General features: G+C 48.7%; 1 protein-coding gene across 3 annotated transcripts in view; it reads right to left on the reverse strand.

Annotated features, from left to right (window-relative positions):
* Positions 1–16,040, reverse strand: part of LOC126526927 (chorion peroxidase-like) — a 111,082-nt gene that overhangs the window by 18,441 nt on the left and 76,601 nt on the right. For all 3 annotated transcript variants that reach the window (XM_072284425.1, XM_055068444.1, XM_072284426.1), the window contains exons 8-10: positions 9,034–9,147; positions 8,313–8,445; positions 236–445 (exon numbers count right to left, since the gene is read on the reverse strand). In XM_072284425.1, coding sequence (XP_072140526.1) covers positions 236–445; positions 8,313–8,445; positions 9,034–9,147 — 457 coding nt within the window. The remainder of the gene's footprint in view (positions 1–235; positions 446–8,312; positions 8,446–9,033; positions 9,148–16,040) is intronic.

Here is a 16,040-nt window from a genome sequence, read left to right on the forward strand (position 1 = left end):
TGTTCTCACTTACATATTACCAGTCAATATCCTCATATAATATCGTTCTCGTTTTGCATTGGTCACGCGCAGTTTGCACGCTGTGCTGACGTCGATTAGAAGGTGCGCTCTCTCAATACTCTTACAGTACACCCATCGGGTTCAGTCAGCCTTCATATCTGAAATGTGCATTTATCAAGGCGATAAAGCCTAATTAACAGACACCGATTGATTGAATTTATTGAGGATGGCTCACAGCAGGAAACTTCCGTTGATGAGTGTGTGACCTAGACGAAACGCCGCAGCGGCGAATTCGTTGATCATTGTGGCGTCCACGCTGGGATCGTAGGCCATGAATCCGGACGTCTTGGGCGTCAACTGATAGTTGCTCATCGCATCCGGCCCTATTATCACCGGCAGCCACTCGCTATAGACGATGTGCTGGAACTGCGACTCCACAATACGCCTGCAGTCAAAAATGTTTTTAACATGCGATTTCGACCACGGGATCAAAAGCTCGACTATAACAATCGCCGAAGCAAATTCAGTAACCATGTGACACATCTCCGTCACTGTGACAACCATGCCATGATATTTACTTCAGGGTGAATACTTCTCGCATGCTCATAGATTACTGCATTTCTCCTCTGAGGTACGTCTCTCAATGCATAGAAACTGCATGGCCAGGTGACTACATTTGATAAATGACATAAATTTTGTAGTGAGAAAATTCAGGAAAGGAAAAGAAACAAGAAAGAAAAAAGAAGCAGGCAAGAAAGGAGAAAGCATAACACGCACTGCTCTTTCTTTCAGATAGCCGTGGGTAATCGCGTTCTGCAGCTGGTCGCGAGGTGGCACGTGCTTTCCCAGGCTGATGCAACTGGGGCGAAATTCGAGAACACTTAGGCTTAGTTATTATATACAAAATATATTCGGGGCTCCCGACTCCGGCTGCAGGTCGTTACGCTGCTTTGGGACGCACAATCTGACGGGTCAGTGTGGACCCTTTCTTTTCGCAACCCCTACAAAAATGAGTTTAGGCAGCCTCTTTATAGTGTGTACACGTCTAGTTGACCACTTGGCATCCTAAAGGCCCGACATTTTTGCTATACCACGTGTTTTTCTAGCTGCACCAAAATTTTAAAAGTCGCATGTGGCAAATAGCACAATTCTAACTGTTGAACTAAGTTACTCGATGAGGCGGGCACTAATTCTAAGAGCAATCAAGAGGCCTAACTGAATAACTTAAAGAAATGTTCTAATTAACTTTGTAATTAATTAGTTTACAGCACATATTACAATATATGAATCGTAGACGGTGAGTTTCCAAGGGACATCCACTTGGAAAGAAGCCTCAGGATGGCGCCAGCTTGGAGGTATTAATCGTCAAAGTGTGCAGTGAAGCACATCTTAATGCTGTGGTTCAATATATAAAACAGCGTTTTCTTAAAACAAGTGGAACACTGCACTTTTACCGCAAGTTTGACGGCGCATATCCCTAAACCGGTGTCATCGTAAGAATTCGTTGCAAGACAATATGCCTCGCAAATTCCCAAGCAACAATTTGTAGTTTGCGAAAGTATTGTAAAGTAGTTAGTCAAAAATTAATTAGTAAAATTTCGCGAATTATTCAATTGCGCATTTCCCTGCTCATGAAAGTAATGTCCACCTCAACCAATAACTTGATTCGATTGTGCTATCGGCGACAGGTGATTTAGAAAATTTGGCGCAGCTGAAGAAACGCTGCAGCTAAATGTACGTCTTACGTCGCCCTCCAAATTTGCTCACATTCACGTTAGACAGATCCGGCAATGTTTTTGTTCAAGTACGTGCGACGTTACTCCTTGGTTCTCTTCCGCGTTTCACGTCGGTACACGTCGGGCACAACAGGCACGCTGACGTTTCCCTCTGTGGTGCATGCCTGTCTGGCGCAGCGCGCGCGCACGTGGTCGTTGCCGTGGCAACTGCTTCCACGTGCGCTTTGACAGAGAGGAAAACGCACTCCATACGGTGGCCATAGCTGGACGCGATGCTATGACAGCCTGTGCTTATTGCAAACAGGGCAATTACTCTATACGCTACCCATCGACTAAGTGATTCGACTAAATCCGCTCGCGTTGTAGCATTTCACGATCAAGAAGATGTTGAATTTGAGACCACAATCAACTAATTATCATAACTGTAAACTAATGAAAGCAGAGAAGCGCAACTTTTACCGCACACTTAACTCAGCTCTTCGATTCGTCTTCGTTCGCGAATAGACGCGAGTGACCCATGTCGGGCCGTTTGATTTGTCGCTCGAAGCAATTATTTCTTTGTGCTTCTCGGGAGACTGATGTGGCCGTATCGCTAGCAGACAACTGATAAATACTCGAAAGTTCTTCCGGCGTTGTACTATGAGACGACGCATATAGTTCGTACCGCTAAAGAGAGCGTGTCAGATCGGTAATGTGCGCTTCTATAATTCCGTGCTTCTTCACTCGCTGTACAATGCAGGGCATTCTGTGCAGACGCGATCGGGGATGCACGTCGACGGCAGCTCACTTGCCAACACGGCTACGTAAGGGCTCGCTTTTCTAACAAAACATGCAATCGCTGTGTATACATTGTAGATTAAACGTTTAAGTAGAGCGTACGTGAAGCTCGCAAGAATTGGTTTTTAGAAGCGCCGAAATCAACAAAAATTAGGCGGCAGAATGTTCGACAGTTTGACGGAAGGGGCTCACACCAACTATCGCGAGTCGGCCGCTTTCTTGGCGTTGCGGTGAAATCGCCGATAGCTACGCTTGTTGCCTGGGTTGGATGCCAACAAGAAGGTTACGTACCAAAAAGTGGAGGCGGCTCACCGAAAGTGCAGCTGGTCGCCGCGGCAAAAAGCCCGCGCCGCCGTGGTTCGTAGCAGAGCACGGAGCGTGCTGCTCGTGCAACGGCATTTGGTGATTGCGGCACGCTTTTCCAGAGCACTGCAGCACCTCAGTAGGCACGGTGAAATCGTGCGCTGCTTTCGGCTGCACATATCGTCCTAAGAAGACGGGAATTTCACCTGTTCGTTTCTCTTTGCTTATGTACGGCCGCCTGTGGGTCTTCTTCAGTTGGGAACCATTGGGGAGATGCAATACTTTACACGTGTCCTCGATGTTAAATGCACGCTTTAAATCCTCACTGGCGCGTCGCTGTGTGTGGCTGGGATTCTGCTCAAGTACGCGTCCGATCTTATTGCACGTATACCGCATTGTGTCTGTTTGTAATGGGACTTAAGCACGAGGGCGCTTATCTACCCATCGTTAGGTACTAGTGGGTACTAGTGAGCAGCTGCGGATGAGCTTTAAGTTGCGAGTTTGTTAATGCGTAACCATTCTTTGGCGAGTACCTCAGCTGCCTTGTATGCCTGTATGCAGGCATACAATGCTTTGTATCAGCAGAAAAATGCCTAATTTGCGGAGTTAGGACATTTACTCGTTATAATAGCGTAAATGTTGATGATTGTCAGCTTTATAAGCGATTAGAATCAACTTAAATCAATTAAAAGTTATCAGAGAGAACACCTATAGAGAGAGATACATAGGGCTCCATAGCAAATGCATGGGGAAATTTATAGTAGGGGAGGCCAACTGAAAATTGAGGGCGGGCCAACCTAAAATTGGGGGTTGGGCAACATAAACTTGCGGATAAGCCAAGTTTAAATCTGGGGTTGAACCAACCTGAAATTTGGGAGTGGGACACCCACAAATTTCAAGTTGGCCGACCCACAAATTTCATTTAGCCCACCCCCAAATTTAAGTAGTACACTTCTGTGGCAAAAATGACGTGTTACTTTTAAAACACAGCATTAAAAACAGCAGTTCACCTGGCTAAAGCTACATGTGGTACCGGCCGACGAGAGCCGCGGTCGCCACAAAGCAACTAAAGCCACCGAAAATTGTTCTTCACAGACTTTCGGCGAGAAAAAGTGGGTGTCCGCGAGCGTCTGCGCCACGAACATGCTCTGGCCAGCAGACGACGACAACGACAGCAAAATTGAAGGCGTCATGCTGTACAACCATGCCTCAATTATCTATACGTAGCACAAAGCTATCAATATAAATTTGCAATGGAAATAAAGCCCATTATAAGAGTGTACGCGCGCGATCGGTCTGAGCGCGTGAGGCGCGTCTCCGCCCCAATCCAGTTCGCTCGCAGAATTTTTCCGCACGCGGTGCCACCGAGTGCCGTTCAGCCCACTCGACCATTCTCTGTGTATGCGCTCGAATGCCCTGATCAAATGCATCCTCGGCTGCTCGTTTCGAAGCCCTCGACGGGTGGAGAGAGGGCCTCTTCTCGGTCGCTCTCCTTCGAGCACGCTCCGAGCGACGTTAAGAGCAGTCGCCCGAATTCGGAGCGCCGCGTCAGCACATCAGCACAGCACCGCCGCTGTTGGCGACGGTCCACTCGATGTCTCGGCGAACGCTCGTCCCACCGGAGGAAGGAAAATACTAGGAGGGAGCGTAACGCGACAATTTTGAAGCCTAGTCATAAAAAATTTAGAGGAATGGGATTATGGCAAATAGGCCCTCGGCGTGATAGGCAAGCAGTAGCTTTAGTCGGCTCGCTTTGCGTCTGCTGCGGGGCTTTTGGAATATGCGCACATAGTCGGCATGGCAAACGCACGCCGAGATCGAGTGAAGGAATTCAAGTGTGTGAAGCAGTCGAGTCTGTCTTACGTCAGTCAGCTAATTAAAGCACCGAACCACCACGCGGTTCGCCGCCTAAGCAAGCAGCAGACAAGCGCCAATGCAGCAGCGAACGAAGGCGTCGGCATTAAGCCCAACAACCCGCGACGACCACGTAACGGACGACTGGTCGCGTTTCGGGGTGGTTGCAGGGAAACGAGGAAACCTTCCGCCCTGCAAACGTGTGAAGGCAACCAAGGCGCCCTTCCGACGGCGATTCGTCGCGTTTGGGGGCATCTTCTGGGAAACGATATGATGTATTTCGCCCCTGCCACCATGTGCAGGCGCTGAACCGAGCGCCCAGGGTCCACAGCAACTGCTTTTCCGAGTGCAAAAAATTCTCCAATCTTGTGCCCAACGATGGAATGGCGAGCCACGGACCCCGACCGTATTTGAGGCCCACTGTTGTGGCAGACGGTCCCAGTCGACGCTGTCGTTGCGCTCAATGCGTTGTTCCTCTCAACAGACCGGCGAGAACTCAGCAGGCACGTCCCGACAGGGTGACCACCTCGCACCACGCAAGTTTCAAAACAGTGCACGTAAACCTCAAGGAAAGGCGACGACTTCCGCTTTTAGAGTGCAGGGTAATGCTATTTATTTTTTTTTCTCACAACGAAAGACGCGCAACAGAAGCTTTTACTCAGCAATCACGCGTCAGATAATTATCGCGCGAAAGATCTTGTCATGTCCTATATAGGTGCTGGCAGTGGAACAAAAATTAGCAAGAAAATACGCACCGGCGTTTCAGGGACACAACAGCCGATTTGACCGAACAACAGACCACGCGTGGGGCGCGTATACTCTGGACGGGTTTCGAGCTGCGCCGACTAACTGCGGTGGTAAGCGCAAGTGATGCTTCGAAAATTATGCCGCCACGGGTCTGGCTCCCCAGTCCGTCTCCACGTTTCAAGGCGGCGCGTTTGAAGCGAAGAACGGCGCCCGTGGTAGCAGAAACGCACGCGTTGCACTTCCTATGCGCGCCTCCGTGCCCTCGACGGCAGCCGCCACTAAGCCACTAATCGTTACCTTTAATCGTTACCGCGTGCCAAACAAACACGAACGGTCCTGCAACAATGTGCTTCCTACTCGAAAGGCACTGCGCACAAGGCCCCGGCAAGCGGGAGGGGCGGCTTTAGAGGAGGTTGGCTTGCCGAAGCTAGCACAATCACGTGACGCCCCCTCCTAGTATTTTCCTTTCATCCAAGCACCGGAGCTTCGGCTAAGTGAAATCGGACGTTTGCTGTAGTCCCGTGGTTTCGCCTCTGCCATTTCCTGCTCCGAGAGCGAGTCATGTCCGGCTTGCGTCCCCTGCCTCGGACCCCGGATCTACTCGACTGATTCGGAGCATGGAGGCGATCATTCGAAGACACCATACACGTTTTGTTTCTTGTTTTTGTACGCGGTACGGACTGCCTGACGCGGCGAGATCTTTTCGCCGCTTACGTCTGACCGGGAAGCAGTGCGTCATCGCTGCTGCCCGACTGCCGCGAGACGCATTGGACCGTCAGGTCACGTGTGCTTGTCTCTGGCGATGTTTTTACATCAGCTACTGAGAAAGACATTTTTCTGGTAACCTCTCTCGAAGAATAGTGCTTGTATGATCCTTCGCAAGTTGTTCCCCCTGCAGTAGTTAGATAGATAGATATTTATTTCTCTCAAAACAAAGTACAGAAATGAGAGAGGACGGAAGGGAAAAAGCTGCCGAATGCAGCTTGAGGACCCCCTACGCCCTACAGAGCAGCAGTGAGGTGAGAAACAAAGGCAATACGACAGGTTGCAAAGTATACACAAACAGAATTCAAAATCACAATACTCGTAATCTATTGCATAACTGCAATTTTTACACGGAATCTATTACATTGTTATGATTTTACACAATTAACGCAATTACACAATTTCTTCGTCAATTCCCATTACACAATTCTAACGCCAAAAAATACAGATAAATATAATTCATTCAAGTCCACTACAATACAGTTACACAGGTGAGCTATTCGCTCGAAAGCCCGATAAGATTGATCAATTCTATGAAAGTTTGTATAGAAAGCAACCTAAGGGAAAAACGATTATCTTCGAGAACATTTAGATACCTAGGCAGATTGTACGATAAAGATTGTGTGCGGTATTTGGTGCGACTTAACGGTAGGGACCATGACATAGAATGACGTACATCATATGTAGGTTCATGACGTACAAGCTGAAACATTGTTAGCATAAGGTTGTTGTTAGTTGCTACAGCAGTTTTGTAAATGTAAAGAAGTTTGAACACATACAAGGTAGTTACACTTAAAATATTGAACTGCCTAAAATATTCTCTGGTGTGAGCATTCCACGGTATATTAGCTATCAGCCTTACCGCACGCTTTTGTGCAATTAAAAGGCGCTGTTTATTGTGTTGAGTCGTTGTACCCCAAACTGTGTGGCAATAAGTAATCACTGGCGCTATGTATGAATTATAAATGAGGAGTTTAACCTGTGTGGGAAGGGTTAACCTATGTTTGCATAACACCCCATTTAACCTGTTCATTTTAGCACGAATATTTTCAACTTGTAGGTCCCAATTGAGTGTCTCAGAGAATATAACACCAAGAGATTTTATACTGGATACAATATCAATCTTGTCATTACCTAATAATAGTTCGATATCACCACTTACTACTTTATTTTTTGTTCTATATATCACAGCTTTTGTTTTATTCGTATTAACTTTAAGACAATTTTTATTACACCAGTGACGCAAATGTTCCAAAAATTGGTTGCCACAGATGGATAACTCAGCTAGTGTGTTTCCTGTGGCGAGCATTGTAATATCATCAGCGTAAGCTACGAGATGAACCGGAAAGGGGATATGAAAAATGTCATTTATATAAACTAAAAACAACAGAGGCCCTAAAATGCTTCCCTGTGGTACACCGGATAAGATTGGCTCAACATCTGATGAGGTTTCATTTAAACACACCATTTGTTTACGGTACTTTAGGTAAGACTGTATTAAAGCAAGACTGATGCCCCTAATGCCATAGTGACTGAGTTTCTGAGATAATAGAAAGTGGTCAATTAGATCAAATGCTTTGGATAAGTCTATATATATCCCGAGAACAAGAAGCTTTTCTTCAAAGGCGGAAATTATAATTTCTTTTTGTTTAGTCAATGCCATCTCAGTCGACCTCTGTTTTCTAAATCCAAACTGGTAGTCAGAAAGAACAGAATGCTTACTTAGAAAGTTAGTCAACCGGCAATGAATAATTTTTTCTAATGCTTTAGACAGTACTGGAAGAATCGATATACAGGCGTAGAGGTTCCCGGAATCAAGTATAATGCCCACCACATTCAATAATTTCGTCCGCCGTGAAAACACCCGCTTGATCCGTCTCATAGATGTTGATGTAATACGGTTTTAGATTAGTTAAAAACAATAGCCAATAATAGTTCACTGTTTGACGGAAGCCCGGCCGCTTGACAAGCAAGGAACATAGCTGAATTGAAATGCGCACTAGCCAAAACATTTTAAATAAAATGCGGTATTTTAGTATCTTATTTGGTGAATGCACGTTTCATTTAAGTTAAGAAGGGCTCACTGAAGCGCGAAGCAAGACTCAGGCGTGCAGTCACCGATGTACTCACTTGACCAGTTGGAAGAGCGTCTCGTCGTTCGCGTTCACGTACTGCCCAATGTACCGCGCGAGCAAGTTGTGATGCCGAAGCCAGATGGTGTGGACAGAGGTCAGGCCAGGGTGCTCGTTGACCCTCTCGTCCCCTCGAGAGACGAATGCGCCATTGCGTCAGAATTAAAACTACGGAAACAATGACACAGCGCTGTAACTGCAAAAAAGCTCGGCTGGTTCGTTTCGGCTTCGTCTGAAAGCATTGCAGCTCGTCTGAATAAGCTGCACGCTGCTATATTTTTGCTGATTGGAACGTTTCAGAATCAATCAGATCAAAACATGCATTGCGTTATAACGTATAGACGTATTTCTTTACTGCAGCGGCTGGACACGAAGAGTGAAGTTTACGGAAGCATTCGCTCCTGAAAAGTAGTTGTTATTTCATAATTAAGCATCGCCATAGAAATAATTTACGTTACGCACGTGAATGGAATTTATCTGTCCTGCGACCAACTCGATTCGGTGTGACTCGTACATCGCCTCCTAAGTGCTCCACGTTGTCTTTTCAAAGGCCTCCTTTTTTTTTTTTTTTTTGTCGCGTTGAGTTGCAGTCTTCACTTATGCGCACATATAGCGGACGAAGCCCGCACAACAGATGCGCCTTCGCTCCCTCTTCGAGTATAACTAGAGTACGCGATGATTAAATAACGAAAATGGAATCGAGTAAGGACAACAGTCACCAGCTCGGAAGCAGTACCGGCTCCTTTGTGGGTCGCTGCACCTGTCCATGTTGGGATAAAAACTTCGGGGCAGAAGCGTGCCGGCTTGTGGGGTTTGCTGATACTTCAGCAGACCTGCGAGGAGGTATAATGCGAGGGTCATTGCGTGAGCGTCCATCAGTTTCCTTGCCACGTGTCACGTGACGCCACACTACCCTTTGTACATGTGCTTCCCGCGCTCGGACGTGGTGCTGTTACATTCCAACAGACCGCTGTCGGGAACTGCACGGGTTGTCGAAGGCTAAAGAAGTGTTTCTGCTTAACGTGGACGATCTGAAATGTGTTCCATTGGAATGCCTGGCATACCTTTCCGCGGCCGAATCGACACCCTTCTTCTCATATCACGTAGACCGTTGTTCAATAGAGACAGGTTCTAGCACGTAAACAAAAATTGAAAAGAAACGCAGAGACAAAGAGACGCCACGAGACGTACGTGGAACGCTGCTATTCAACTATATTAACCTTTGAAACAAATGGCAGCAAGTCACGCCGCTAGAACATATATATATATATATATATATATATATATATATATATATATATACAGAGGCAGAGTCGTGCGCCAAATACTTGGCAAAGAACTTGACAACTTGCACAAACAGGACACAACGCCCGGGCGTTTATGTGTGCATGTTCGCGTGTCATTTTCGCGCGTTCCGCAGGAACTCTTTGCCAAAGTCGTTGTGTCCCATTTGAGAAACCTTTCGCACCGCGTCGAGAATGTGGCCAGCAATTGGCGCGTTCTTGTGCTGTTGATTTGCCGCACTGGAGAAGCTACAGCACGCATGTGCCGGGCCGTCATTGAGTGAGATGACAAAAGTAACGTCTGTGCGAGAAAACACGACACGCTCATTTCTTTTGGAAAGGGGGTTATTTATGCAAATTCTCCTGTGAACTGGTCATGTTGGCCAGACGGGCAGGTATGTTAACGACAGGCCGAGGGGGCACCATGCGCAGCTGCAGGCTTTAGAGCGTTCAGGTCATTTGCTGACCACCGCAGATGATGCCAATGCAAGCCCTTATTCGACAATGCACGTGTTCTTGGGAAATACAAAGCGGAAAAATTGAGATTAATACATGAAGTCTTTTCTACATCCAATGAGATCGACACGTGCATGACTGTTCCTTCTGTTGCTGTGGCTCAAAATGGACTCGATTATCTCGGCTTCGGGCTTTGCGGAAGTGATAGGGACATCTTAAAGACACAATGTCGATTCACGTGGTCGCAAAGCTTTGGGTGGCCCAGAAACAATTGTGAACGACGCCAACAAGGTGGTAGGTTACTGGAGTTGCAATTGAAGCGCAACTGTGTGAGGGCGGGACGGGGGAAGAACACTATTAAGAAAAAATCGTTTTTGAATTGGAAAACATGTCAAGCTTTACTTTATTCAAGGAAAGTGTAATTCTTAATTGTTTAATAGACGTGATGCGCAAAGAAAATACGATTGCCTTTTATTATAATATTAATAAAGAATAATTTACATTAGCGCCCCTGGAACTAGTGTCGCTGTGGCAAAACGCGCTCGTATAGTTCGTCTGGTAGGTCCCCTTCGAATGGTACGCTGCTCCTTGTAACTGCCGAGTTGAAGTGGTGCGAATTCTACGCTTGATGAGTGGGCTGTTTCCGAAGTGCGTTACATCGCGGGTCCAGTGAACAGTTTTTCAATTGAAGGGAGCGAGGAATACCGCGCAAGTGCGGGCTTTATCGGCCTTCACGCGACTGCTGTGACCAGCGGGCTCGCACCCGACGAGCACCTACGTTTACCCAGGGTACGCAAGGGATGCTACGTCCAGGCGAGGGGTTTTCCCACAACCAAGACCTCAGCTCATATTAGAGCACAGGTCTCAGGCGCCCGTTCCTGCGTCGGCGCCCCTCGCAACCGAGCGAACGAGCACAACGAAGGATGAAGGGGAGAAACCGGAGCGGGGGGTGAAAGACGGCGAAGAGAGCGCGAGGAGGAAAACGAAGGAGGGGGGCGCAGCGGAACCATGAGGCGCAAAGCGTAAAAGCTTAGTGCCACGCAACATGGGCTCTGCGGCGACGATGGCTGCACCAGAGTGGCGCGCGTCGTCTGTTCACCGATACCATATATGGAAACACAGCCCTGCATGAGCGGAGGCCTGTCTGCAGATGCTGCTGTGAATCGCGCCCACGCATCGCCAATGCGCTGCCTCTCGCGATCTCCCGATTAGCGAGGCAGTCGCGCCACACTGCGCTCCGTTTGCAATGTACCGCGCCAGCCACGCGACTCTTTCTAATACAAATCATGTAGTACTATATATATATATATATATATATATATATATATATATATATATATATATATATATATATATATATATATATATATATTGTTCCGCATACTCGTCGATCCCACGTCGTTACACTGGTGGAGGTGCGGGGTATTCTTCATGCTTGGCACCCCTTCGCGCAGCCGAAGATCGAGCCCGGAATCACCGTCGCGCATCGAAACACCGGTCCACCGGTTCAGTCGTCGCCTGCTAGGCTTAGCGCCAGAGTCCAGTCCCCTGCAAGAAACTTCGAGAAATCGTTTGCCTTCAACAAATAACATGGCCACCGCAGCTCCATCGCAAGTAACACTACAGAATCCTATGGTCCCGGAGAGCTTTCATGGTGATGCCTTTGAAGACGCCCAAGATTGGCTAGACCAGTTCGAGCGCGTCGCCCAGTACAACCATAAGACCAGCTCGGCGGACAAACTCTCGAGTGTCTATTTCTATTTGAAGGACAATGCTCGTACGTGGCAGGTAAACCGCTTAGAGGAGCTTTGCCACGTGAGACGACTTCCGCGCACAGCTGCTGGATACCTTTTCAAGCATCGACAGGAGGGAAAACGCGCAGCGTCTCCTTGAAATCCGCGTTCAAAAACCCAATGAGAGTGTTACTATGTTCTCGGTAGACATGGCCCGTCTTTTCCGTAGGGCGGACCCAGACATGCCAGAGGAAAGAAAGCTGCGATACCTCTTGCGAGGAGTGAAGGAGCAACTGTTTGCCGGCCTTGTGAGAAATCCACCGACAACAGTGGCACAGTTCACAAAAGAGGCTACATCCATTGAACGGGCCCTGCAGCAACGATACCGCCAACATGACATGAGCAACTCGGCGGCGAACACTTCTGTACTGGCTGCGAGAAACGACATGTCGCTGCGTGAAGTTGTCCGAGAGGTGGTGCGAGAAGAGCCTCCGCAGCTCGGCTTTGTTGTTGCGCCTACGGAACCGACGCGAGCGTTATCTTTTGTTGCTGATGTGGTCCGGGAGGAAGTCCGGCAAGCTTTTTCGGCGCCAGACTGTGGGAACGTTCCGCGGCGCCTCCCTTATGAGGAGGCTGTTCGCCGTCCACTCAACACAACTTCAACGCCGTTGACACCCATAACTACAACACCACCTACGCCAAAAACAGAGCCGACATCGTCACCCTAGTCGACTCTACCGACTCCGCCGATCATGCCAGCACAAACAATGCCGTATTTTCGACGTGCGCACGCCGCTCCTTGGCTCCATGGAAAGTTACCGCCGAACTACCAGCGTCGGAAAACCGATTTGTCGCACACCGTCGACCGTCGACCAGTGTGCTACCATTGTGGCGAAGCTGGACACGTCTATAGAGTTTGCCACAAATGGAACAACTATCGCGCCGCTCAGCATCCAAGCTTTCCAGCCAACTATGCTTATTCTCCGTACGACGGTCGACGCGCTTACAACGACGCTCCTGTGAACAGTCAGCCACAAAATACGACGACGCCCCGACCACGTTCTCCTTCTCCATCTCCTGCGCGCTACAATTCGCCGACTCGTCGCAGTTTTGCCGACGTCACTAGGGGCAGATCCCCTAGCCCTCGACGGGGAAACTAGCCGCAGCGACCTCCGGGGGTGAGGTTGCCAGTACTCTAACTTCTCCACATCCCCCGTTATCGACGAACGACGACGTGAAGACTACGATGACGAAAAAGACGCCCAGTACAACGACAAATACGACGAATACGACGGATACAAGTACGAAAGACGTAACTGACATCATCAGCGGTGAGCTCATCATTCGCATTGACGGCCACGAAGTAGCCGCTATGGTTGACACTGGCTCCTATTTTTCAATCATAAGCTTACAGGTCGCCGACAAACTAAGGCAGGTGAAGACACCGTGGCACGGGCCCAACATAAGAACCGCTGGAGGTGAGCTGATGACACCTCCCGGGAAATGCACGGCCCGACTCTTAATCGCCGGTTCAACCTTCGTCGCCACCCTCGCCATCCTTGCTGAGTGTTGTAAAGAACTTATATTGGGCATGCATTTCCTAGGTGAGTACGGCGCCGTGATTTACATCTGTGACAGAAGCGTCACATTTGCCACGAGTTCGGATAATGTCACCCATGAGAAGCAACAACAACCTCGCTTACGTATTGCCGCGGACGACGTCATACTTTTGCCGCGGAGTTGCTCTCTCGTGCAGGTGCACTGTGACAGCCTGCAAAATGGGACTGGAGTAGCTGAACACATCAGTGCGCTAGCACTGAATTGCGGTGTCTCCATTGCCAGAGCACTTATCAATGTAATCGACGGAAGCGCCGAACTCTTGCTGATGAATTCTAGTAAGGAGCGCCGACACATCGTTAGAGGCACTGCTGTCGCCTATTTAGACGAAGTGACACAAATACAAGACTGTCACTTAGCGCAGGAGTCGGCCTCTACAATCCACACAGCTGCGCCTATTGTAGACGTTAATCCGACATTAACGGCCGTTGAGCGGAACCGTCTTCTTGAGCTCATCAATCAGTACCAGGGCTGTTTCTCTTCTGCGTCAAGAGTTGGTCAAACGCCACTTACCAAACACCGCATCATTACCGATGTCGACGCCACACCCATCCGACAAAACCCTTATCGTGTGGCCCCAAAGGAACGCGAAGCAATACAAAAACAAGTGAAGACGATGCTGGAAGATGGCGTTATTCGACCATCTAATAGTCCTTGGGCATCACCTGTAGTTTTAGTGAAGAAGAAGGACGGCAGCCTGCGCCTCTGCGTAGACTATCGGAAGCTCAATCAGGTCACAAAGAAGGACGTTTATCCACTGCCACGTATTGTTGATTCCTTGGATAGGTTGCGAAACGCGTGCTACTTTTCCTCAATGGACTTGAAAAGCGGTTATTGGCAGATCGAAGTTGATGACAGAGACCGTGAGAAAACAGCCTTTGTGACACCTGACGGACTTTATGAATTTCAGGTACTTCCTTTCGGTTTGTGTTCGGCGCCAGCAACACTTCAGCGTCTAATGGACACTGTGCTCTCCGGACTCAAATGGCAAACATGCTTGGTGTACTTGCATGACGTGATTGTCTTTTCCGGAACGTTCGACGAACACTTACGAAGGCTGAAAACTGTTTTTGAAGCGATACGCTCTGCCGGTCTCACTTTGAAGCCTCAGAAGTGCCATTTTGGTTTTCGCGAGCTCCAATTCCTCGGTCACGTCGTCAGTAGCCAAGGAGTCCGACCTGATCCAGATAAATTGCCGCCGTCGCTAATTTCCGGATTCCATCAGACAAAAAAGCCGTGCGACATTTTCTGGGACTCTGTGCATATTATCGGCGATTTATTGCAAATTTCTCGCGCATCGCATGGCCGCTAACACAGCTCACCCGAGAAGATATGCCTTTTACTTGGGGCGAAGACCAGCAGCGGGCATTCCACGAGCTCCGGCAACGCATGCAATCGCCTCCCGTATTAGCACGCTTCGATGAGGAAGCCCCGACGATATTGCATACAGACTCTAGTAATGTCGGTGTAGCGGCGGTGCTAGTACAATGGCAGGGCGACAGCGAAAAAGTGATTGCTTACTCCAGTAGGACACTATCCCGAGCCGAAGCTAACTACTCCACCACTGAAAAAGAATGCCTCGCAATGGTATGGGCAGTTCTGAAATTTCGTCCGTATATGTATGGTTGGTCTTTCACCGTCGTTAGCGATCACCATTCCCTCTGCTGGCTCATTAATTTGAAAGATCCTTCCGGCCGGCTCGCACGCTGGAGTCTTCGACTCCAAGAGTTCGACTTTGTTGTTGCATACAAGTCGGGAAAACGGCACGCAGACGCCGACTGACTTTCTCGGTCTCCTGTTGAGCCGGCAGCACAAAACGATGACGACACGGTCTTTCTGGGACTCGTAGATATTGCCGATCTTTCACGCCAGCAACGGGATGACACTGAATTGCTGCCGCTTATTGTTTACCTCGAAGGACGAGCCAACAGCGTGCCGAGGCTCTTTGCAAGAGGGCTGGCATCGTACTGCTTGCGTCGCAACGTCCTCTACAAGAACTTCTCGCCTAGCGGCAGCAACTACTTACTTGTTGTTCCATCATCGCTTCGACGTGAAACCTTACACGCCTGCCACAACGAGCCGACTTCTGGGCACTTGGGCTACACTCGCACATTTGCACGGATTCGGCAGAATTACTACTGGCCGAGACTTACTGCGGTCGTTAAACGTTACGTTCAGACATGTCTGGATTGCCAACGTCGCAAATCGCCATCCATCACACCAGCCAGCTTACTGAACCCTGTTGACGTACCGGCCACACCATTTGCACAAGTAGGCAAGGACTTTCTGGGCCCCTTCCCAACGTATACTACTGATAATAGGTGGATAATCGTCGCCACGGATTATCTCACTAGATATGCCGAGACAAGTGCTCTGCAACGGGCAACAGCAGATCAAGCGGCACGATTTTTTCTGGAATCCACCGTTTTAAGGCATGGCGCTCCCGCAGTAGCCGTCACGGACAGAGGTACTGCGTTCATGGCCCAGTTTTTAGATATCGTTCTACGTCTAAGTGGTACCGCCCACCGGAAGACAACGGCGTATCACCCTCAAACAAACGGCCTGACAGAACGACTCGATAGGACATTCGCTGATATGATAAGCATCTACGTAGACGTAGAGCATAAGAACTGGGAC

Source organism: Dermacentor andersoni, chromosome 9 (genome assembly GCF_023375885.2).
Source record: "Dermacentor andersoni chromosome 9, qqDerAnde1_hic_scaffold, whole genome shotgun sequence".
Classification (NCBI taxonomy): Eukaryota; Metazoa; Arthropoda; class Arachnida; order Ixodida; family Ixodidae; genus Dermacentor; species Dermacentor andersoni.